Raw genomic sequence first — 25680 nt, 5'->3', positions numbered from 1 at the left:
AATAAACTTTAACATACCAACTTTACTTCATGACCACCAAATCTGAGTTTTAATACCTTACCTAGCAATTAAATATGTAAAAACCAAAGTCTCAGAAAGTTGGATCATCTCTGGGCTCATCAGGAAGACACTCATTAACTATATTCTAAGACTTGCTGAAGTAAATCAGCTTTGCAATTCACTTCAGAAAGGCTTTGATCCAAAGTACACAATTTGAACTAGAATCTTAAAAGATTTTCTCAAATGAGAGCCCATTATAAATGCCACAAAGATTCAGGTCTACTTTTAAAACTTATATAATCACTTATATAATCAAATTTTTGGTACAATAAAAGAGTTTACCCTCTAGTAAATTTTAGGAAGGAGTTTCCTCTAGTAACAGAAATCATACTTCAAAAGATACAGTGACTTTCCTTAAGGTGAGGAGTACATTCAATTTTCTTTCATCTAAAAGGATACTCCACTTTTAGTCTTCTTCAATCTATTCATAAAAATTTGCCTCTAACACTTTTTATCCTTTTTTTTTGAGTTGGAGTCTTACTCTGTCACCCAGGCTGGAGTGCAGTGGCATGCCCACGGCCACCACAGACTCGACCTGCTGGGCTCAGGCAATCCTTCCACCTCAGCCTTCAAAGTAGCTGGAACTACAGGCACATGCCACCATGCCCGGTTAATTTTCGGATAAATCAAGTTGCCCGGGCTGGTCTTGAACCTCTGGGTTCAGGCAATCCTCTTACTTTGGCCTTCCAAAGTGTGCTGGAATTACAGGCGTGAACCACCACGCCCAGTCTTTTGCCTCTAACACTTTAAATTAAAAATTTCTTAGTGGTTAGTTTCCAAAGTGATAAGCTCTAAACTTTCAAAAAGTAGTTTAAGACATACAGAAAATGTACGCTTGTGTCCTGCAGCACGCAAATCCCAGATACAGAAAGACAAATCCAAGTTATACTGTTAAGTACCTGCCACCTAATACAAATAATACTACCCCCAAAATAGAACTATATACAACTAGAATAGCAAATGAGCAGATGTGTCTTTTAAAATATAGTATCATGTACAAGAAGAAAATTAAATGAATAACAAAGTAAGATTTAGTACATGGTTTCAAGACCTCCCACCAAGACTACTGTAATAGTCTCTTAACTGAATCTTTCTCTCTCATACATCCTAATCACTTTGTACCCTACTTCCAGATTCGTCTACATAAAAATATTCAATGATACACCATTACTTACAGAATCAAGTCCAAAATCCCTAGTCTGGCACTCAAAGCCTTCCATAAATTTGGTCTCTATCTGCTACATCAATCATTGTTTCTATAAAAAGCACTCATCCCATTCTATTGTTACTCAGTGTCTCTGCTCCTTACACCCTGAATGAACTTGGAGCAATTAATTCCCCATGTGGTCTTGCCTCCTGCTATTCTCCCATCCTAGATTGCTTTCCTTGCTCATTTTCAATCCCATGATCCCTATTTACCTGTGCTATTCAATATGTTTTCTGGTGGCATGGTGGCTCTTGCTTCTAATCCCAGCACTTTGGGAGTCCAAGGCAGGAGGAATGCTTGAGCCCAGGAGTTTGAGACCAGCCTAGGCAACATAGCAAAACCTCATCTTCACAAAAACAAAATTTTAAAAATTTTAAAAAATGAATAATATCATATCCCATGTCTTATCAGTGGTCCCTGTCCCCCTTCTTGTACAATCCAGAGGAATATTTTTATCAACTATTTTGTAAAGACAAGTTTTTTAGTAGTTCTAGAAACATTTTTAAGAAAGAGGGAATCCCAACTCATCCCATTTTTTTAAGTGTAAATGCCTTTTTAAAAAAAGGTGAAATCATTAGCTGGTTGCTTATTTTTTGGTACAACCAGAAAATAGTGTGGGATATTGAATTGCAGGAGGCTTTGACTGTCTTAGATATTGGCTTAACATTCCATAGATGGGGGTTAGTTTTTATATCCTATAATGCAAAGTATACTAAGTGGCAATATGGATCACAGTCTTGCATTTAAAGTCTTGAACATTTAAAATTACTTCTATTCCCATGTTGTTTTTTAGTAGAATTGTTTCCTAAAGAAAACCACTCCTTGATTATGGCTCTCCCTGTCAGAATTGTGTGCACTCTGTAACGTCTTTGGCCGTGGTAGTCCTGTTTTCCTGATAACTCTGTTAATGTGTTGTGAAAAATTGAAAAATTGAGTATGTTGTGTATATGATAAATTGTGATTTGGTAGGATTATGTAACAGCTTATCAACATTTGAAGATACTGGTACTTGATATCCTCTTAATGAAAATTTGCCTCCAAATCTTAAGCTGCAAAATCACTGGAATAACTTTTTTTAAAAATAATGATAAACTGGGCTCGATGGCTCAGCCTGTAATCCCATGCCTTTGGGAGGCTGAGGTGAGTGGACTGGCTGAGCCAGCGGGTTCGAGACCCGCCTAGGCAGCAAGACTCATCTCTACAATAAATCAAAAGTCAGCCGGGCGTGGTAGCGCGTGCCTATAGTTCCAGTTACTTGGAAGGCTGAGGCGGAAGGATTGCCGGAGCCCAGCAGGTCGAGGCTGCGGTGGCCGGGAGCGGCCACTGTACTCCAGTCTGGGCAACCAAGTGAGACTCCAACTCAGAAAAATAAAAAAATTTTTAAAAATGATACATGGTTTTTTTTATTTTTGGTATGTATGTTAAGAACTGTGTATAAATTGAAATGTCTGTGTACTGTCCTCAACACAACCAATAAACTCAATTATGAAAGACAAAAAAAAAAATTAGCCAGCATAATGGCACATATCTGTAGCCCGTGAGGTTGAGGCTGCAGTGAGCTATGAACATGTCACTGTACTCCAATCTGAGCAAAAGAGTGAGATCCTCAAAAATAAATAAATAATAAAAACTGTTTCCTTAAAATTTTCCCACTCCAGAATACAGCAACCAACCAATCTTCACAGACCTCTCCTGACTTCTAATTATTTAACTTTTTAGAGAGATTTAATATTAAGTTATATTAGCAATAAAATCATAGATTATATTTAATGAATGTTTATAATATGTGTAGTGTTATAATAGGCCCTTTATAGACATATTTTCCCAATTAATATTAAAAGCAACTCTGGGAAGTAGATATTACAATTATCTCCATTTAATACCTAAAGAAACTAGAAACCTGGAGAATTTAATTACACAGGCCATACAACTTAGTAACCGAGTTCAGATTTTAACATGTAGCTAGATGTCTTACAGAGACCATGTCCTTATCCAGCTCTCCCAGATTTAAACAGTAACTAACTTAGACCACGCAGTTCAAAGGTGATATTTTATAAATTTTTAACTGGAGTGCCTCAACATTTAGTTTCAAATACAGAATAGTTCAGTTATTTACACTGAAATTACTGGTATTAGTCTCCCTAAAATTAGCTACAATAGTTCATAGAAGAAATTTAATGAACCAAAAAAAAAATATTCACACTACTTTTTAGACAACTTTAACTTCCAAATGTCAACAAAGTTTAGAATTAAAAATGATTAAAACCTAATTCTTCAGTCTAGGGATTCTGGTATAAAATGTAATATCGTTTACTTAGATATCTACTTTAAAAAACAACAGTCAATTTTAAGTAACGCTATTCAAAAATAGAGGTATGTAGTCAACATTTTAGTAGTAAAGTATTCAGAAACAACCAACAGATTTCTGTTCCGCCATCCATCACCTGTGAGACCTTAGAGAAAATTAACTTAACTTCCCTGAGCTGATTTTTCTGTCTTAAAAAGTGAGGATAAAAAAATATCTAACTTTAATAGCTGTTATGAGGACAGTCTGACAAAGTATACACTTAAAAAACTACAACTGTAGTTATTAATACTGATATTTTATTATCACTAGAAGACCAAAAATATCTCAGATAAAAGAACCTAAGAAAGTCCATTCATTTTTTTTTATAAAAAAGTGAAGTTTATGGTAAAGGAAATGAATCATGTCCTTTAGGTAAGGTTTAATCTTAACTTTTTTCTGAAACTATAGTAAAAATAAAATAAACCTACCATCAGTTTTCCATTTATAACCACAGTGAAAACAGTCTTCTTAAGTCAAGTTACTTCCATACCCATTTTATTCTCTACTAGCAAGTTATCCTTTCAAAGTTTAACTTTTTTTGATCATTTAAGAATCCAAAACAAGACTGAACCAGAAATTCAAGAAAGGCTGGGACCAAGTTAATATAAGTCATCAAAACTGCATTTTGCTATCAATCATTAGATTATTCCTACAATGGAGCCTGAACAAAGAACATTCCCTAGATAAAAATTTACAAGCACTTTGATATAATGATGACTCTCAACTCCATAGCAATATGAAAGGCAGAAAAGTTGGCCTCTGCCTTATTCCAACAATATAAATTTTTCAAAGAATCTACCGTCTAACAAATGATAAAGCTACCAGCTAACTACAGTTTACTGAGGGGCACTTTTACTTTAGGTAACAGAAACATGTCTAAGAGAGTCTATAAATTATTATTTAATGGAATCACTCAAAATGCAGTAAGATATTTGAAAATGAAATCCAGGAGCAAAATCTTTTTTCACAGTGACAAATTAATATTTAATCTACTCTACTGGCAATTTTTTTTTTTTTGTCGGAGTCTCACTCTGTCACCCAGACTTGAGTGCAGTGGCACTCTCCTGGCCACCGCAGCCTCGACCTGCTGGGCTCCGGCAGTACTTCCGCCTCAGCCTTCCAAATAGCTGGAACTACAGGCGCACGCTACCACAACCGGCTAATTTTTTATTTGTTGTAGAGATAAGGTCTCGCCAAGTTGCCCAGGCGGGTCTCGAACCCACGGGCTCAGGCAATTCACTCACCTCAGCCTCCCAAAGCGCAGGATTACAGGCTGAGCCACCCAGCCTGGCCTCTACTGGCAATTTTTTTAAAAATGTACTGGGTAAGATATTCTTTTACCCATACCTCCTACTTATTTATTTTAATTTCAGAATATAATTCAATCATGATACAAGGCAGCAATGTTTATTAAACTTTTATATATTTATAAACTATTCTCAATTCTTAATTATTTTAACTGCCTCATTCCCTCTCTCTACACATAGCTGCATGTGATTTGAGAGCTGAAGGCATTTAATTTCCTTGATAGTTAACACTCTCTTGATTTCACTAAAGACCAAAAGGTTTTAGGTGGAAAACAAACACAAACTATTTTATCAGTATTTCTTACATTATATGGCTGAGAGGGCAGGGAGAATAGAAAGAGAAGATGGAGCAGAAATACCAAAAAACTAGGTTGTGTTCATATCATTTAAACTCTCTGTAACTCTCAAGGTGTTAAAGCATTATTTTAAAACGCTTTTTTAAAAATTTGTTTTAAATATATTTTAAAAACAAAATTATGGCTTACATCAAACATTTTACAGCTATAGATGATAGCAAACTTTTTATTCCACATTTGAAGTACTCACCAAAGTTCGGTCAGGTTCTCCATCAGCCAAACTTGCCTCCATAATGAAGGAAGATAGATTTATTTATGCTTCTCTTTCCATTAATGGTCTGCCATTCTGTAAATGTGCAAATCCTGAAAGAAGAAAATCATATATATTAGGACTGGTATAAAATTTTAAGTGGAAAATAAAGCAGTAAGTATATTAGGAGGGAAATTTCATTTTAGGCTGAGATTATTCAGAAATCAAATAGAAAAACAAATTTTCACATGGGCTTGAAGAACAGTAAGGATTCAGAGAAAAATAAAAGAAATAAAGATATTACAAGTGAAGAAAAATACCAAGAGCAAGGTTAAACACAAGAGATTGTCCAAAACGTTAAAGGATGCATAAATCTACTTATAATTAATAAGATAAATTAGTTTTCATTATTACACTGGTGAAAACTAAAAAGTATGCTTAAAATCCAACATGGGAGAGAATAGATATTCTCATACACTTTGTGATAAGAGTATAAATAAGGACAACTTTTTTTTGGAGACAATTTAAAACATATATGATTTCACCCAAGCAATTTCAAGGCTAGACATTTCTCCAGATACATTCATACAAATGCACAGAGATATATGAATAAACATATCCAACAAAGTAAAAGGTTTAAGGAAAAAAACCAGAAACAACCTTAATGTTGATCATTAGGATCTTCCTTAAATTATATTACAGACATACAATGGAATATCATGCAGCAGTATTAAAAATGAAGTAGATCTGGAAAGACAACCACAACACATTAAGGGGGGAAAGCAAATGATAGAATATTATATGTGATACTCTCTGTGCTTCTGTATTTTTCCACTCTTACTATGAATATGTATTATTTTCATACAGATATATCTTGTTTTATTGCACTTCACTTTACCCCCTTACAGATATTGCCTTTTTTACAAATTGAAGGTCTGTGGCAATGCTGCAGCAAGCAATTCTGTTGGTACCATTTCTTCCAACAGCATCTGCTCACTTCATGTCTTTGTGTCACATTTTGGTAACTCTCAAATATTTCAAACTTCTTCATTATTATCATTTCTGTTATACTAATCTATAACCAGTAGTCTTTGGTGTTATTACTATAATAGTTTTGGGGCACCATAAACTACACCCATTTAAGATAAATGTAGTGTGTTCTGACTGCTCCACCAACAAGCCATTCTCCAGTCTCTCCCCCTCTTCTTGGGCCTCCCTAGTACCAGAAACACAACAATATTGAAATTAAGCCAGTTAATAACACTACAGTGGTATATAAGTGTTCAAGTGAAAGGTAGAAATAATTAAGCTAGAAATAATTAAGCTTAATGGGGAGGGCATGTCGAAAGCCAAGACAGGCCAAAAGGTAGGTCTCTTACATCAGCTTGCCAAGCTGGGGATGCAAAGGAAAAGGTTTTGAAGGAAGTTCAAAGTACTACTCCAGTGAACACAAAAATGACAAATGAAACAGCTTTACTGCTGATACAAAGTTTGAGTGGTCTGGATAGACCAATTAGCTACAACATTACCTTAAACCAAAGCCTAATGCAGAGCAAAGGCCTCTCTTCGAATTGTATGAAGGCTGAGAGAGGTGAGAAAAATGCAGAAGAAAACTTTTAAGCTAGCAGAGTTTGGTTCAAGAGGCTTAAGAAAAGAAGCCATCTCCATAGCATCAACATGCAAGGTGAAGCAGCAACTGCTGACAGAGAAGCTGCAGGAAGTTCTCCAGTATACCTAGCTAAGATCACTGATGAAGGTGGCTACACTAAACAACAGATTTTCAATGTAGACAAAACAACCTCCTATTGGAAGAAGAGGTCATCAAGGACTTTCCTAGTCAGAAGGAAGTCAATGCCTAGCATCAAAGTTTCAAAACACAAGCCAACACTTGTTAGGGGCTAATGCAGCTGGTGACTCTAAGTTGAAGTCAATGCTCACTGACCATCCAAAAGTCCTAGGACCTTTGAGAATTATGCCAAATTGACTCTGCCTGTGCTCCATATATTAAATACAAAGCCTGGATGACAACACATCTATTTACAGCATGGCTTACTGAATATTTTAAGCCCATTGTTGAGAACTACTGCTCAGAAAAAAAAGATTCCTTTCAAAATATTACTGCTCATTGACAATGCACCCAGCCACCCATGAGCTCTGTTGGAGATGTACAAAAAGATTAATGTTGTTTTTATCCCTGCTAACCCAATATCTATTCTGCAGCCCATGAATCAAGGAATCATTTTGACGTTGAAGTCTTATTTAAGAAATATATTTTGGCTCTAGCTGCCACATATAGTGATTACTCTGATGGATCTCAAGTAAATTTAAAATCTTCTGGAACTAATTCACTATTCTAGATGCCATTAAGAACATTCATGAGTCACAGAAGGAGGTCAAAATACCAGCATTAACAGGAGTTTGGAACAAGTTGATTTCAATCCTCACAAATGACTTTGAGGGCTTCAAGACTACAGTGGAGAAAGTAACTGTGATATATGGAAATAACAAGAGGGCTAGAATTAGAAGTGGAGCCTGAAGATATTGCTGAATTGTTTCATAATACAACTCAAATGGATAAGGAGCTACATCTTAAGGATGAACAACGAAAGTGGTTTCCAGAGATAGAATCTACTCCTAGTGAAGATGCTGTGAACACTGCTGAGATGACAACAAAGGATTTAGAATATTCCATAAATTTGGTTGATAAAACAGTGGCAATGTTTGAAAGGACCGACCCCAATTTTGAAGGAAGTTCTACTGTGGGTAAAATGCTACCAAGCATTTTCACATGTTACAGAGAAATATTTCATTAAAGGAAGAGTCCATCAATGCAGCAAATTTCATTGTTGTCTTTTTTTTTTTTAATGTCCAACAGCAACCACAGACCCGATCAGTCAGCAGCCCATCAGCACCAAGGCAAAACAAAAAAGTCATGACTCACTGAAGGCTCAGATGATCGTTAGCCTTTTTTAGCAATAAAGTAATTTTTTCATTAAAGTATGTATATATTTTAGACATAGTTATATTACACACTTAAAAGATTACAGAATAAGCCGGGCTCGGTGGCTCAGCCTGTAATCCCGCGCCTTTGGGAGGCTGAGGTGAGTAGACTGCCTGAGCCTGCGGGTTCGAGACCCACCTGGGCAGCAAGACCTCATCTCTACAATAAATCAAAAAATCAGCCAGGCGTGGTAGCGCACACCTGCAGTTCCAGCTACTTGGAAGGCTGAGGTGGAAGGATCGCCGGAGCCCAGCAGGTCGGGGCCCAGCAGGTCGAGCCCAGCAGGTCGAGAGCCCGCTCCTGGCCACTGCACTCCAGTCTGGGCGACAGAGTGAGGCTCCAACTCAAAAAAAAAAAGACTACAGAATAATGTAAATATTACTTTTATATGCACTAGGAAATCAAAAAATTTATGTGACTTGCTTTATTGCAGTGGTCTACAAACAAACCCACAATATCTCTAAGGTATGTCTGTTCTTATTTTTATTTTGAAAAGTCTTAGAAGTATATCTTCATCACAAGTCTTTTTCTCTTTTTTCCTTCTTCTTCATCAATTGCTCTTTATTGGATTGAAAGCAAAGTCAAACAATAGATTTGTTCATTTCTAGCCACAGCTGTACTTTTGCAGGGCTAAGATCTCTTCTACAGTTTTTACCCAGTGGCCCTGTATTATTTTTTTCCTTTGGGTCAGGGTCTCGCTTTGTTGTCCACACTGGAGTGTGATTCATCCAATCATGGCTCAGTCAGTCTCTCAAGTAGTTGAAACTAGAGGCAAGCACCACCATGTCTGTAATTTTTAAAAAATTCTTTGCTGTCCAAGTTGATATAAAATTCCTGGGTTCAAGCAATCTTTCTGCCTGGCCTCTCAAAGCACTGGGATTAAGGCATAAGCCACTGCACCTGCCCCTATATTAATTTTATATAGGTGGTCTCAATCACTGTTAGGCAAGGGCCATCCTCAGTTCCTTCAAGTATTCTTTCTCACATGGTTCTGACACCTTCTAGCCACAAGTCCTTTTCTTCTGATCTTTTAAACTAACAAAACCCACTCCAATCTGAACTCCTAAAGTGACTATATGTATTCAGAGATCTTAGATAACTTCCCTAATAATTATTTATTGAAACAGCTAACAAAACCAAATCCAATTAATCAGTAGACTTCTAATCATTTCTTAGAGCTCCAAAAACATTTTCTTATTGCTGCAAGTATAAAAGCCTGCCCTGAAGCATATATGTTTGTGAAAATATTTTTCATTGAACTTTGGACAACTGGCATTTGGTGTCTTTGATATAACCATTAAAATTAACCCAAATGGTCACTTTGACTTTCAATTTAGAAATCTTATATAGACTTTTCTTAACTACATGTATTATAATACATAGTAATTATTTTTCTCATGAAACAATTCTTTTCAAGGACAGAGACTTTTATTGAATACTGTTTATCCAGTGCTAGTTCATGGTAGACATTTAATTAACAGTGGTTGCAATGAACTAATACTGTCCAATGATCTATATGAATGAACAGTACTCCAAAACAGCAGATGATACAAAAATTATATCTATGAGATGCATTCTAAGATTCATATTTGAATACTGAGAGTCCTTATATTCTGAAATTTTGCAATATTAAAAATAAAATAACCAAACTTCCATAGGAAGCTTCTACTTCAAAAAATATTTAACCAATTTTCCCATCCTATCCATTCCATTTTAGGGATTCATCTACTCCTAAGCTAAATTATACTAGGTACTTCGAATGCATCAATGAGCAAAACAAAAATCCGTGTTTGCAAGGAGCTTATATATAGCATGTTAGAAAGTAATAAATGCTATAGGAAAAAATAAAACAGGCTAAAATGAACTAGGGAGTAAAGGGTAACAATTTTTAAAGAATGGCTATGGTAGGTGTCATTGAAAAGGTGGCATCTGATCTGAGCAATTATTTGAAGTAGGGAGGCAATTAGCTATGTGTATATCTCAGGGAACTGCCAGTGTCAAGGTCCTCAGGCAGGAGTATAACTTACAAGTTTGAGGACTAGCAAGAAAGCAATGTAGCTAGAACATATGGGAACAAAGGGAAAGGTAGAAGATGTGGTAACAGAGGTAAGGAAACAAAGTACAAGTAGATCATATTTGGTCCTGTAGGCCATTAGAGATTTTAGCCTTTTACTCCAAGTGATACAAGAACCCACTGGAAGACTCTGAGCAAGGAATAACATGACCTGACATTTTAAAAGTTTCTTCATGTTGACAATATTTGTAGCAGGAGAAAGGTAGAAACCAGGAGTTCAGTAAAAAGTCTATTCTATTAGTCCAGAGGGACTATGATACTAGGATGAAAATGCAGTAAAAAAGTCTATTGCATTAGTCCAGAAGGACTATGATATCAAGAAGTAGTAGAATTGGTGAGAAAGAGAAAAGAATCAAGAATGATCAAGATTTTTAACTTGAATGACAAGAAGAATAATGGCCATTAAATGAGACAGGAAAGAACACTTGAAGAGAAAAGTTTTTTTCCTTTGGGACAGTAGGGCAGAGGACAAACACAAATCTGAAGTTGAGTTTGGGATATGTTAAGTTTGAGATGGCTATTCAATATTCATGTGGGCTTGTTAAGCAGGCAGTTGAGTATATGAGCTTGGAAAAGAGGTCTAAGCTGGAGATTAAATTTTAGGAATTAACATAGTGATGGCATTTAAGCCATGAGATTGAATCAGACCACTAGAGGAGTGGATATAAAAGGACGGATTTTAGAATTTCTCAGGCTCAGGTAACTCACCTCACAGAGCTGTTTTTTCTACCCCAACTTGTTGGTCGATAAGACATTTGCAAAGCAGGTAATAGAAAACATTTAGTTTTATTTTGTGTTCACTAACTTAAAATAAAAAGATCATTAACAATGTTACCTTCCTCAATATTCTAGCTATTTCCTTGGTTTTCTATAAGCCAATTATCTTCCAGTTCCTATAAGCTGTATGTTATATGCAGAAGACATCAACAAATGATACAATTCAGCAACATTACCAAGAAAATGATTAGTAAACAATAAAATAATTCAGTGTCATTTAACATATTTCTATTGAATGACGCCCAAAGAACTCAGTTCAATAAAAGACATCTAAATGGAAATAAATTACTATACAAGTACTATATAAGTCATTTGAACTCTGTACTGTGGGAGCTTAGAAAAGACCAAAATGCTTAGGGGAAATTGCATATAGTATGGGAGTCTGCTGCTGCCAAATGATTGACATTTTAAAATATAGAACTCTAACCAAACAAGAATACCAAATATCATGTAAGTCTGATACTATATGTCTTTTTTCTAGTCCTTTAAGAAAAATCATTTGTAAAAGGCAAAGAATAATCACACCTACCCTACTCAGTGAAACAAGAAGAAAAACCACTGAATGATTTTGCTTATTACTCCTCTATCCCTCATTAAAATGTGCAGGAATTTAGTTATGAAATCACACAAGGATCTGTCTAGGCATGGTTCATCTTGATTAATCCTGTTGGCCCTCAAAGAGTTCTTTTCAGTCTGAAGACCTATCTTTCTCTAGTTCAGGGAAGTTCTTCTGGGTTTTTTTGTTAATTATTTTTGCCTTACTATTCTCTGTTCTTTCTTGCTGAAATTTTCATAGGCAAATACTGGACCTCCATATTTCTTGATTTCAGTGTGACATTTCCTAGTTCCACTTATTTATTTTTGTGTACTACATCCTCAAGTGGTTTATCAATTTTATTTCCCCATCACCAACTTGCCCATTTTACCAACCTTTAGCCCATTTTATGCCTTAGCCCATCCACTGACTTTTTATCTTTGTCTGTTTTTCAATGACACTTTCTTATTCCTCAATTATACTTTAGTCTGTTCTTGTTTCATGTCTATACTTTCAATCTTTGTAAGTACACAGAATTTCTTTTAAATGTTCTGCTCTTCGGTGCTCCTTAGGCCAGGGAATCCTCTCTGTTTCCTCTGAAGTCATTTTGGTTCCTTCACCTTGACCCTTTCCTTTTGTACTTTGTATCTGGCGATCCTTAGATGTCCATGCATATTGATAAATGAATACTTTGCAGTGTAAATACACCAGGTCTATCTCTAGCATAACTGAATCCTTTTTTTTTTTATACCTCAATAGGTAAGGACTATCAGATTATTAAGATTAAAGAAATTTCTCCTTTTTCATCCTTCATCTTTAACAAGTATTATGAATATTCAGGCTTTAATGCTTTAAGCATTTGTAACTGATAAGAAGACGTTAAGTTCATCATGTATATTTCAGTAATGCGCTCCCATATTCCACAACACATAAACTAGTAGGCAATATTTTTTATCAGATTTTTTTTAATTAAAGGAAGATACAGGTTGTAGTACATCTGTATAGCTCAGGAGTCAGTAAAAAAAATTTTTATAAAGGGCCAGATTGGTCTCTATTGCACCTACTTAGCTCTGATGTTGTAGCATGAATGTAACCATGGGCAACATGTAAACAAAATGAGCAAGAAAACTTGTATTTATAAAAACAAGAGTAGGACATAGTTTGGTGAACCCTGGTAAAATGTTTCTGGATAACATCATATATGTAAGTAGTATATCTGTAGGTATAATAAAGAAATTTTTTTCCTGGTGACCCCAAGACTTGCCATCACACTTTTTTTCCTTTGTTTAGCTCCACTTAGACATATGCCTAAACCCTAAAGCAGCTTCTTTACTCAGAATGTGTCTGTCTTCGTCACTTTTTCTAAAGCAGCATGGTCCCTCCACTTTTGATCTTAGCTTCTCCTGAATTCTTCTCTATGGGGTTGCTTTACACCCACCGCACCCCTTCCCCTCTTCTCCTTCTTCTTCTTCTATCCCTGATCCAACTTTTTCTGACTTTTTGATACCCTTAAAGTCTGGCCAGCCTATGTAAGGGCTTAAGTGCAAAAGATTGCTTTTTAGTGTAACTTTGTGCCTTGAGGTACAAGAGGTACAGTTAACACAGGAGTCTCTTTATATTAGCCGATAACAGAAGAGACTCATATAACATTTCTCCCCATAACTTGCGCGTGGGTAGTGTTAGGATTGGGTAGCTTTATATAAAAATATTAACTAAGAAACACATGAATTTATAGATTGCTTTTGCTGAGTTGACATATAATATGAATAATAAGCTAGCATAAAGTCTTAGACAGAAAGAAAAGTGTTGTGCACACATTCAACTTTTAAAAACATGAATGCATACTTAGTGTGATAAATGCCTAATAAATGTTTGTTAGCCAATGAACGACAAAAGATGTTTCTCAGACAAATGATTTTTATTATAAAGATGTGGGGTACAATTCAGGGTATACAAACATTGATTATGCATACCCTTGTTGATGAGGTATGCCCTTCCCTCCCCTAGCAGTTTCCCTCAACTGCCAATCCCATCCCCTCCCCTGACAGTTTCCCACTACTGCAATCCCTTTCTTATAGTATTATAATTGTTCAAGACCTGCTTATGAGTGAGAACATATGGTACTCTCTTCTATGTTTCTGTGATAGATCACTGAGTATGATCAACTCTAAATCCATCCAAGTTGCTGCGAAGTTCATATTTGTCCTTCTTTATGGCTGCATAACATTCCATTGTGTATATGTACCCTCTTTTTTAAATCCAGTCCAGCTTCAATGGGCAGCATGGTTGGTTCCATGTTTTTGCTACTGTGAATAGAGCTGTGACAAACATACATGTTGAGGTTTCTTTTTTTTAGAATGATTTGAGTTTCTCCGGGTATATTCCCAATAGGGGAATTGAGGGGTCATATGGAAGGTCAATGTCTAGTTCTTTCAGATATCACCACACTGTCTTCCAAAGAGGTTGTACTAGTTTGCATTCCCACCAGTAGTATAGAAGCATTCTTTTCTCTCCGCATCCTTGCCAGCATCTGTTGTTGTTTTATTAATGATGGTCATTCTTACTGGGGTTAGGTATTATCTCAATGTCGTTTTGATTTGCATTACTCTGATGATGAGTGAGGATGAGTACTTTTTCATGTGTCTGTTGGCTACCCCTATATCTTCTTTTGAGAAGTGTCTATTCATGTCTTCTGCCCACTTTTTAATGGGGCTGTTTGTTTTTTTCCTTTCAGCGCGCTTGAGTTCCTTGTAGATCCTAGATGTTAATTAGGCCTTTGTCAGATAGGGTTGGCAAATATTTTTTCTCATTCTGTGGGCTGTCTCCCTGCTCTCCTGATGGTTTCTTTTGCTTTGCAGAAGCTCGTCAGTTTGATGCAGTCCCACTTATATATCTAATTTCTTTTTTTTTTTTTTGAGTTGGAGTCTCACTCTGTTGCCCAGACTGGAGTGCAGTGGCTGCTCCCGGCCACAGCAGCCTCAACCCGCTGGGCTCCAGCGATCCTTCCGCCTCAGCCTTTCAAGTAGCTGGAATTACAGGCATGCGCTACCATACCCAGGTGATTTTTTTATTTATTGTAGAGATGAGGTCTCGCCAAGTTGCCCAGGTGGGTCTCGAACCCGCGGGCTCAGGCAATACACTCACCTCAGCCTCCCAAAGTGCGGGATTACAGGCTGAGCCACCGAGCCCAGCTTATCTTATTTCTTAAGGTGTTGGCATTTAGGGTTCTGAATAGGAATTGGCTGGCAGTTCAAATTTCCATAAGGGTATCTCCTGTGTTTTCTAAGATTCTTATACTTTGAGGTGGTACTAAACGTCCATTTAGCATTAGTTTTTGTGTATGGTGATAGGTAGGGAACCTGTTTCAATCTTCTGCATGTGATCAGCCAGTTTTCCCAGCACCATTTAATGAATAGGTTCTCCTCTCCCAGTGGTTATTTCTGGAGGCTTTGTCAAAGATGAGTTAGATGAGAAACTGAGACTTTGCTTCTGGAATCTCTATCCTGTTCCATTGGTCTGTGTGTCTGTTCTTGTACCAACACCAGGCTGTTTTGATTACTGTAGCCTTACAATAAAGGTTGAAGTCTGGAAGGGTGATACCTCCTGCTTTTGTTTCTTTTGCTAAGGATTGTTGTGGCAATTCGTGGTTGTTTATGTTTCCATATGAATTTCTGTAATGTCATTTCCAGGTCTGAGAAGAATGATGTTGATAATTTAAATGGGTATTGCATTGAATCTGTAGATTGCCTTGGTAGGATGGACATTTTAACAATAGTGATTCTTCCTATCCATGAGTATGGAATATTTTTCCATTTGTTTGTGTCTTCTTGGACTTCTTTGAGCAGTATTTTGTAGTTCTCATTGTAAAGGTCTTTCACTTCTCTGGGTAGGAAGATGCCGAGGTATTTCTTCTTTTGTGTGTGACTATTGTAAATGGGATTGTGCTTTTTATTTGAGTCTCTGTCTGCTTGTTGTTAGTGTATAGGGATGCAACTGTCTTTTGCACATTTATTTTGTACCCTGAGACTCTGCCAAAGTCCTTTATCAGTGCAAGCAGGTTTTTGACTGATTCTCTTGGATTTTCATGGTGTAGGCTCATATCATCAGCAAAGAGGGATAACTTGACTTCCTCTTTTCCTATTTGGATACCCCTATTTCCTTCTCTCGTCTAATTGGCTGAGCTAGGACTTCCAATACAATGTTGAACAAGAGAGGGCAGCCTTGTCTTGTTCCAGTTTTCAGGGGAAATATTTTCAGTTTCTGTCCATTTAGCAATATGTTAGCTGTGGATTTATCGCAGATGGCACTTACTATTTACTATTTTGAGGTATGTTCCTTCTATACCTAGGGGTTTGAGGGTTTTTATCAAGAAGGGATGCTGGATTTTATCAAAAGTTTTTCCTGCATCTAATGAGATAATCATGTGGTTCTTGTTTTTACATCTGTTGATGTATTTAATTACATTTATGGTCTTGCGAATGTTGAACCAGCACCGCATCCTGGTGATGAAGCCTACTTGGTCATGGACGATGATTTGTGAGATGTGTTTTTGAATCCAATTTGCTAGAATCTTGTTGAAGATTTTTGTATCAATATTCATAAGGGATATTGGCCTGTAGTTCTCTTTTTTTGTGGGATCTTTACCCGGCTTGGGTTATCAGTGTGATGCTAGCTTCATAAAATGATTTGGGGAGAATTCCATCTTTCTCAATTGCCTGGAATACTTTCAGTAGGATTCATATTGGCTCCTCCTTGTACATTTTGTAGAATTCGGCTGGAAAGCCATCCAATCCAGGGCTTTTTTTTGTAGGTGGTTTTCGTATGACTGTCAACTTCCTGGGTTGTTATTGGTCTATTTAGTATCTCAATGTCTTCTTGTTTCAACCTGGGGAGATTGGGTGATGTCAGAAAGTCCTCCATTTCATTTAGGTTATCAAGTTTGTTTCCATATAGGTATACATAGTAATTAATCTCTGATAATCTTCTTTATTTCTTTGGGGTCAGTTGTGATTTGATCTTTTGTATTTCTGATTGTATTTATTTGGACTTTTCCTCTCTTCTTCTTGGTCATACTGGCTAGAGATACATCATTCTTGTTAATTCTTTCAAAGAACCAGCTTTTTGTTTTGTTGATGCTTTCCATATTTTTGTCTTCTATTATCCCGTATTTGGGCTCTTATTTTGGTGATTTGGATTCTTCTGCTAAAATTGGGGTTTTGGTGGTCTTCTTTTTCTAGCTCCCTTAGGTGATTTGTTAGGCTCTCCACTTGTGATCTGTTTTCTTGATGTGTGTTCGTAGGGATATGAATTCCCTTCTTAGAACTGTTTTCATGGCATCCCAGAGGTTTTGGTAGGATGTTTCTTCATTTTCATTTGTTTCCAGGAATCTTTCAATTTCTTCTTTGATATCAGTGTTGGCCCAGGAGTTGTTCAGCATCATGCTGTTTAGTGTCCATGTCTTTGTGGGCTTTTGGGGAAATTTTGTTGGTGCTGATATTTATTTTTATTCCACTATGGTCTGAGAATGTGCATCATTGGCAAGATTTCAACTCTATGGAATTTGTTTATGCTTGATTTATGGTCAAGGATATTATCAATCTTGGAGTATGTTCCATGTGGTGATGAGTAGAACAAATGATTTTTTTTAAACCAGTATTTGGTTTCACAGTAAAATTATAAAAGGAAACTTGTTTCCACTATAAGAATGAGCATATTATATTTTTGCAATAAATCAGTCTCAAAAGCTTTATGTAAACAAAAAGTAATGAAACCATGTATGACAAGGAATTCACCTATCTAAAGAAAAGGTCACAAAATGGCAGGCAACTGGCTCTGATTCCAGATTTTGGTGCTTTTGTTAAACTAATATTTTAAAAGCAAAAAACTATATATAATAATACAAACTTAGGGCTTTTCTTAAAACTATGGAATATCTGGCAACACTGAGCAATGACAGACTAGAGCTGAGTAGCAGTCATCCACTTGGCAAGATGCAAGCACTCTCCAGTTTGTATTCACCTCTCACACCATGTATGCATTTGTACTCTCACTATTTCACTTATTTTTGCGGTCTAGATCCTGTAAGAAGTTGAGTTCTAACTACTGATTTAAAGTACCTGTGTAGACTCCTTTTTAAAACAAAAAAAGTTCAATAATATGCACAAATACTTTGAATACAGCAATTTTACAAGCTTCCATTTGAATTTCTTCTCTCAGTCACCATCCTTTCTGTGACTATGCTTCTGAGTTAGTTCCTTTTAGTACCTAATGATAATAAAAGCCCTTACTCTTATATCAGGAATTTTCCCTGTCAGTCCCTTCACTGATGCCCATAATGCTCAAGTTTACCTTACTGTTAATAAGCTACTTTTTGGTCGAACTTGCTCTAAAGCTACCCTCCTATGATTCTTTACCTACACTGGAAGACTTCCTAAGAATATTCATGCAGGCCGGGCTCGGTGGCTCAGCCTGTAACCTCGCACCTTTGGGAGGCTGAGGTGAGTGGATTGCCTGAGCCCGCGGGTTCGAGACCCGCCTGGGCAGTGAGACCTCATCTCTACAATAAATCAAAAAATTAGCCGGGTGTGGTAGTGCATGCCTATAATTCCGGCTACTTGGAAGGCTGAGGCGGAAGGATCGCTGGAGCCCAGCAGGCGAGGCTATGGTGGCCGGGAGCGGCCATTGCACTCCAGTCTGGGCGACAGAGTGAGACTTCAGCTCAAAAAAAAAAAAAAGAATATTCATGCATTCCTTTTCTCTACTCGTTTCCCCCAACTTCACACCTACATGTTATGTTGGTTTTACTTCTAGGTTAATCTAATGCACATACCTGCTCATGTCAATTTAATATTAGAAGATTTCAGCTGTTCTTATAATTTAAAGAGTTAAGTCCAAATCTTGCCTTGGCATTTGAGGGTAACAGTCATTTTGCTTACACTTGACTTTCTCATACCTATTACTTGCTTTTCCTGATCCTTTGTGTCAGACAAATCGAGTTATTTGTTATTCCCCATCTATGCCAGCACCTTTATATTTCCATGCTTCTGCCTACATTCTTCTTTCTAGAGAATAGTTCTCTTACATAACCAAATCCAAACTACCCACTGAAGTCCAGGTCACATATTATCTTCTCCAGAAAGTCTTCCTGGATTTCCCCAACTGGAAGTATTCTTGTGATTCTTGAACTTCTAATCTTACTTAAAATTATCTACTACTTCAAATTTTAAAAATTTGTTTATATGAATTTGTTAAAATTGTTTATGTTCCTATCTTCCCTATAAGATTATATATTACTTAAGATTATGGATTGCAATTTATTCATTTTACACTTTCAGAGTTTCTTGCCCTCGATGACTAGAGCCCATGGACTTTAAAGCATAATTCTTCCTTCAAGGACTGCATGCTTAGAGATTAAAAGAATGATGTTAGAAACAGAAGTTTTCCACTTCTTTTTTTTTTTAACATCTTTTTTATTTTAAAATTGTGGGTACAGTTAAGGGTTAGGTATACAAATACGCATTGCTCAGGCACCCTTGTTGATAAGGGGTCTCCCCGAGCCTTCCACTTCTTACACATTGTGAGTGGGTCTTATCCAATCAGGTAAAGGCTTTGAAAAAAAGACTGAGGTCCTCAAAAGAAAAAGAAATTCTGCCTCCAGACTGTCTTTGGACTCGAGACTGCAACATCAACTCATCCCTGGGTTTCCAGCTTGCCAGCCTGTACTGTAAATTTCATATTTGCCAGTCCTCATTTTGTATTTGCATCCTGTTGGTTCTTTTTTTCTGGAGAACCCTGACTAATCCAATATGTATGTATGTATTCATACCCATCTATATAGGTATAGATATATTTATTTCATCATCCATCCTCACTACTTTCTATGCTCTCCTGGTATCACAGAAGCTAAAAACATAAGGACTACATTTTGGAAATATCTTTGGGATTCTAGATGTGATTTACACTTGGCCAATGAAATGGATTTGCACAATATTTGGAAGGAGGAAGAGAGACAAACTGACCCATTCTCCTAAAGGCAGTTAACTTTGACAGACATGAGGTTTTATAGTGATCACCAAATGCTCTCCTGCCAGCTACCTATGTTGGTATCACCAGGAAGCTACATTCATCAGCAGTAATAATGGACCTGAAAGCTGGGAACAGTCTTCCATATCCATGCCTCTAGCTTTTTCAAAAAACTGATATTATCAGCATCTAATTCCCTTTATTTTATTTTTGCTTGAAAACTCTCACTGCTTGAAATACAGAATTTATTTTCCTCAATGAACCTGACCTGACAATTTTTGAAAAAAATAAGCAATTAAAATAGACTGTGTAAACAGTAATCAGTGCTGAGAAGAGAACATAGGAAAGGAGGAGTTACGAAACATGTCATATGGATGAGGAAGAATTTGAGCTAGGATTGCCTGGAAAGGACTCAGGCTTCACTGAAATGACTCTGAGTCAAGGTCTCAATAGCACGAAGGGGTGAGCCACCAAAATGCTAGAAGACCCTTGCAGGTAGAAAAGGAAACAGCAAACACAAAGACCCTGAAGCAGGAGCATGTGGCATGTTTGAAGAATAGCAAAGAGCAGCAAGTGGAATAAGTGAGTAGTAAGCAAAGAGAACAAAAGCATAACTAAGTTCTAAATCCCAAAAAAGTCTCATAGGACAGCCTCATAGGAAAAAAGAACTTTGACTTTGACTCTAAATGAGATGGGAAGCTACTACTGAAAGGAAAACCAAGAAATGACAGAACCTGACTTAAGCAGAATCGCTCTGCCAAGTGGTTGAGAAGAGATAACAAAGTAGAAGGCTATCTCTAATAATCCAGGCAACAGACACTGATGGCTTGCACCAGAATAGTAGCAGGAGATGGGATGAATCATGTCAAGTTCTTTCAACATTTTAAATATAGAGCCAAAAGGATACACTGATGAATGAGACATACAGTGCAAATGTTTAAAAAAAAGATAGGAATCTAAGCAGGGTTCTTTCCCTGAGCAACCGAGAAAATGAAGCTGCCTTTAACAGGTATGCAGAACTTTGTGGGGAGACTTGGGGAAGAAAGGAATGGGCATCAAGAGCTTCTTTAGGCCTTGTTCACTTTGAGATGCCAGTTAGACATCTGATGGAGATATCAAGGAAGCAGCTGAACTTGCAGATGTGAGGTTGAGGTCAGGCTAGAAATGTAAACTGAGAATCAGCATACAAAATGAAATTTAAAGCCATAAAATTGAATGAGATCTCTTTGGGAATCTGTGCAGACAGAAAAGAGGACCAAGTTCAGGGCCCTAAGGTACTCTAATATTAAAGAATCAATATCTATAAAATGAATAAATGAATCCTGACTTTTGGTTTTCAACTTTCAGAATTACTCTATACAATTAAGTTATTGTAAAGACAGAATTACTCTATACAAAATGCAAAGAAGGCACAAAGTAAAAATCTTAAAATGACTAACTAAAAAAGGAAGGAAGAGGAAAAATGCAAAATTAAGGATAAGTGACCTAAATTCCTTACCTTTGATAACAAGGAGTTAAGAAACACTGCTAATAACAAAAAAAAAACCCTGGAAAGAGAGAGTAGCGGGGGCCTAAGGTGTAAGTACACTAATCTCTCCATCTTTTAGAGGTCAAAGTCAAAAATGTTTAAATGATGATAAACCTGGGAATAGGGAAATGTATTTCTTTAAGTCAAAACAGTAATTAAAAGCAAACTTAATGGCAGTTGGCTCCAGGGAATAGGCTTCAGGAGAAGAAAGGTAGTCTTCACTGCTGTTTTAAGTTTTTTAGATAGTGCACATTGCTTCTATATCCAAAAAAGTCAAATGACTTTTTTGTAAGAGTATAGTGTATCACAACCATGAAGACCCATTTCTGGAAATTGCCAAGCTAGACCTGCATCCTAATTTAAACATAATTACTAGTTGAATTCAAAGTATAAAGAAGACAATGTTCTCTCTTTTGTTCCCTTTGTTATACTCTAGACACCGGGGAACTGGTGCCTCACTGACTACATTTATCCTAACAAAGTTTCTAGAGAAAGTCATTTTTATAAAAATTCTTCTCTATTTTAGGCTTAAGTTATTATTTGAGTCACAGAGAAAATAAAAGAAAGGAACACCTATTAGGCAAGGCTAATGCTTTAACACTTGCCATTAATCATAACAACATTGTGATGCCATATTGAATGATGGCTGCCTCTGAAGGTAGTAACAAGATGTACATGATGCCTCAGAAGTTTTATGCTGCTATGGCATACTGATTATTTTGAGCTAAAGGTACCCTGCCTTCCTTTTTCTTCCTGAAAGCAGGAGATTAATCTCCCATGTAAAAAGTACACTCCCTATACAAGGGGAAAAACATCTTTATCACCACAGATGAGAAATCAAGGCTGAGAGAAATCTGTACAGCCAGGCTTGGTGGCTCAGCCTGTAATCCCGCACCTTTGGGAGACTGAGGTGAGTGGATTGCCTGAGCCTGTGGGTTCAAGACCCGCCTGGGCAACTTGGCGAGACCTCATCTCCACAATAAATAAAAAAAAATTAGCTGGGCGTGGTAGCGCTCGCCTGTAGTTCCAGCTACTTGGAAGGCTGAGGCGGAAGGATCGCCGGAGCCCAGCAGGTCGAGGCTGCAGTGGCCAGGAGCAGCCACTGCACTCCAGTCTGGGCAACAGAGTGAGACTCCAACTCAAAAAAAAAAGAAAGAAAGAAATCTGTGCAAGTAAACCCAAATGAACTAATGCTTATCTTTCTAGCCACTTGTCCATAATTAACTGTCCTAGTTGAAACCTCTTATTCTTGTCACATTTTCATACTTATCTTAGTATATAAGTATTTTGCTCTGCTTTTTTGACTCTTCACTTTGAGAGGTCCCATGTAAATGTAAATAAAACTGTAAATAAAACACATGCTGTTCTATGGTTAATCTGTTTTATGTCAGCCCACAGAATTGCTATTACAAACCCTCAAAAATAATTGAAATTAAGACTGACAATACTAAGGTTAGTAAGACATGGAAGAATAAAAAAACCTCTCACACCAATGTGTGAGAGTAGTGAGTTTTCCAAGGAAGCACAACCACTTTGGAAAAGTAGTTTGGCCTTATATTTCCTCTAAAGTTGGAACTATGCAAAACCAAAGATATGGCAATTCCACTACCAGGGAAACATATCAATGTGAAAAAATGCATTCACACTTGCACCAAAAAAATAGGCAAAATATATTCATGCAAAATATATTCATATTATTTGTAATAGCAACAATCTGGAGGTGAAAGGGTACATCAACAATAGAAAAGACAAATCAATTGTGGCAAACCCAAATAATGAAATTATACTTCCAAAAGATGTCACAATAATATAGATCACTGTTATCAACAAAATATTAAGTCCTACATAAAGTATACATACTATATGATCCAATTCATATAGGGTTCAAAAATAAGACAAAGTAACCAATGGCACAGAAAACCAGATAATGTTTTATCTTTGAGAAGAACAGAAAGCATAATTATTGGGATGAAATGCAAGGGGCTTCTAAATGCTACCAGTTTTCCATTTCTTGACCTGGTGGGTACTTACACAAGGGTTGGCTTTGTCACAATACACTGAACTCTACATTTATGCAATGCATATAGGTCTGAATATGTCATCTTTACAATAAAAGTGTAATCACTCTAAGACAAAAATAATTTAAATAAGAGGTGGAGGTGTGAAGGTAAAAGTCATTTTGGAGGATCCAAATTCTTAATTTCTGATAAAATCAATTTTTACAGAAAACAGAGGGGCCCACTAAATCTAATACAATATACCGTAAGATGACAGTTTAACTTTCTCATATTACCGTGAGTTGATACTGTAATTCTATCCTTTGGATGCGTGTAGGTACCACTGTTTAAGTATGATCAGCTAAATTCCTTAAATTTAGCAATTCTACCTCAGAGTTAAAAAAGTAAAGTGACAACATAAAAGCATGCAATAGAAAAAATAAAAGCATAAAGGCTGATAAAATAACAATGATTTTTCAAGCTCTCTAGCATGTGTTTATGGAGATAATTTTAAAATGTCAGATAAGGTCTTGAGAAAATTTTAGCCAATTACCTACCTACTGCAAATGAGTTTTTAATTATAAAGATACATTAATAGTATTTCATCAACTATGCTTTTACCATATGTAACAAATATTAAATATAAATGTTACCTCTTTATGAATGTATTCATTCATTAATAAGCTTAAGAACAGTAACTAAAATCTCTTATATTTGTATTTACAAAACTAACAGGCTATATTTACTGAGATAGACGGCAATGATAAGTTTTAATTATATGGTTTCAAGACTCTAAAAATCAGAATGGCATACAAGGAGCTTAGACTGTAATCCCAGCACTCTGGGAGGCCGAGGCGAGTAGATTGCCTGAGCCTACGGGTTCGAGACCAGCCCAGGCAATTTGGCGAGACCTCGTCTCTACAATAAAATAAAAAATAGCCGGGCATGGTAGCGCGCATCTGTAGTTCCCGTTACTTGGAAGGCTGAGGCGGAAGGATCGCTGGAGCCCAGAAGGTTGACACCGGGGGGCCGTGAGCATGCATGCCACTGCACTCCAGCCTAGGCAAAGGAGTGAGATTCCAACTCAAAAATAAAAATTAAAAAAAAATAAAAACCATCAGAAACAAGAACTGCAATTTCTCCTCACCTACCTCCCACACATGCTCCTATAAAATATCTTGGAGATCAGAGTTTGTAACAACTTTGAAAAAAAGGCTACAAGACTCAAAATATGGGTAACTTGATGTTTTGAAAAGTTCAATCCACCCAAAGTGTCTCTAGGACAGAACTGATCACACTGTATTTTTAAATATTTATCTATCTACCATCCCTATTAGATCCAAATCTCCATGATCACCATCAGTTTACACATGAGGGGCTGATGTGTGTCAAGCACTATACTACCTTTTGGAAAATCAAAGTGCACAAAACACATGTGGTCTGTGATCTTACGACCCCCTACATGAGGTCATAAGTTGCTTCCCATAGAAAGTGATGTTCAAACTGGGCATGGTGACTCACGCCTGTAATCCCAGCACTTTAGGAGGTAGAGGCGAGAGGATTGCCTGAGTCCACGGGTTCGAGACCAGCCTGGGCAACATGGCAAGACCTTATCTCTACAATAAATCAAAAAATTAGCTGGGGGGGTTGGCACGTGCCTGTAGTTCCAGCTACTTGGAAGGCGGAGAAAGATCGCTTGAACCCACTAGGTCGAGGCTGTGGTGGCCATGAGCATGCCAAAGCACTCTAGCCTGGGTAACAGAGTAAGGCTCTGACTCAAAAAAAAAAAGTGATCTTCAAGTTGAGACCCAAAGGATGAATGGCAGTTAGCTAAACAAAGAACAGCAAGAAACGCATTCCAAACAGAGAATACAAACAAGTCATAAGGAGGTCACTCATATATTCTTCATTTCCAGTAGCACTATACACACGTAGTAAATGTATTCCACTGGTGATAAGGAGATGATGGAGAAGATGTGAGAAGATGGATGAAAAAAAAATTAAGTCAATATAAGATCAGGCCTATTTTATTCAAGTTTGTGTATTTTGGATTTGCCAATTCACATTTAATATGCTGTTTAAGCCGGGCTCGGTGGCTCAACCTGTAATCCCGCGCCTTCGGGAGGCTGAGGTGAGTGGACTGCCTGAACCCGCGAGTTTGAGACCTGCCTGGGCAACTTGGCGAGACATCATCTCTACAATAAATAAAAAAATAAGCCGGGCATGGTAGCGTGTGCCTGTAGTTCCAGCTACTTGGAAGGCTGAGGCGGAAGGATCGC

General features: G+C 37.0%; 1 protein-coding gene across 3 annotated transcripts in view; it reads right to left on the bottom strand.

The window, feature by feature from the left end:
• The window catches only part of OSBPL8 (oxysterol binding protein like 8), a 193490-nt gene that overhangs the window by 122168 nt on the left and 45642 nt on the right, over nt 1-25680 (bottom strand). For all 3 annotated transcript variants that reach the window (XM_008059784.1, XM_008059787.1, XM_008059786.1), the window contains exon 2: nt 5468-5580. In XM_008059784.1, coding sequence (XP_008057975.1) covers nt 5468-5509 — 42 coding nt within the window. In that variant the 5' untranslated portion in view covers nt 5510-5580. The remainder of the gene's footprint in view (nt 1-5467; nt 5581-25680) is intronic.

This window comes from Carlito syrichta, unplaced genomic scaffold (genome assembly GCF_000164805.1).
Source record: "Carlito syrichta isolate Samal-C Ts95f unplaced genomic scaffold, Tarsius_syrichta-2.0.1 Scaffold304360, whole genome shotgun sequence".
NCBI lineage: Eukaryota > Metazoa > Chordata > Mammalia > Primates > Tarsiidae > Carlito > Carlito syrichta.
The sequence above is the reverse complement of the archived record's forward strand: the minus strand, read 5'-3'. Positions and strand labels throughout refer to the sequence as shown.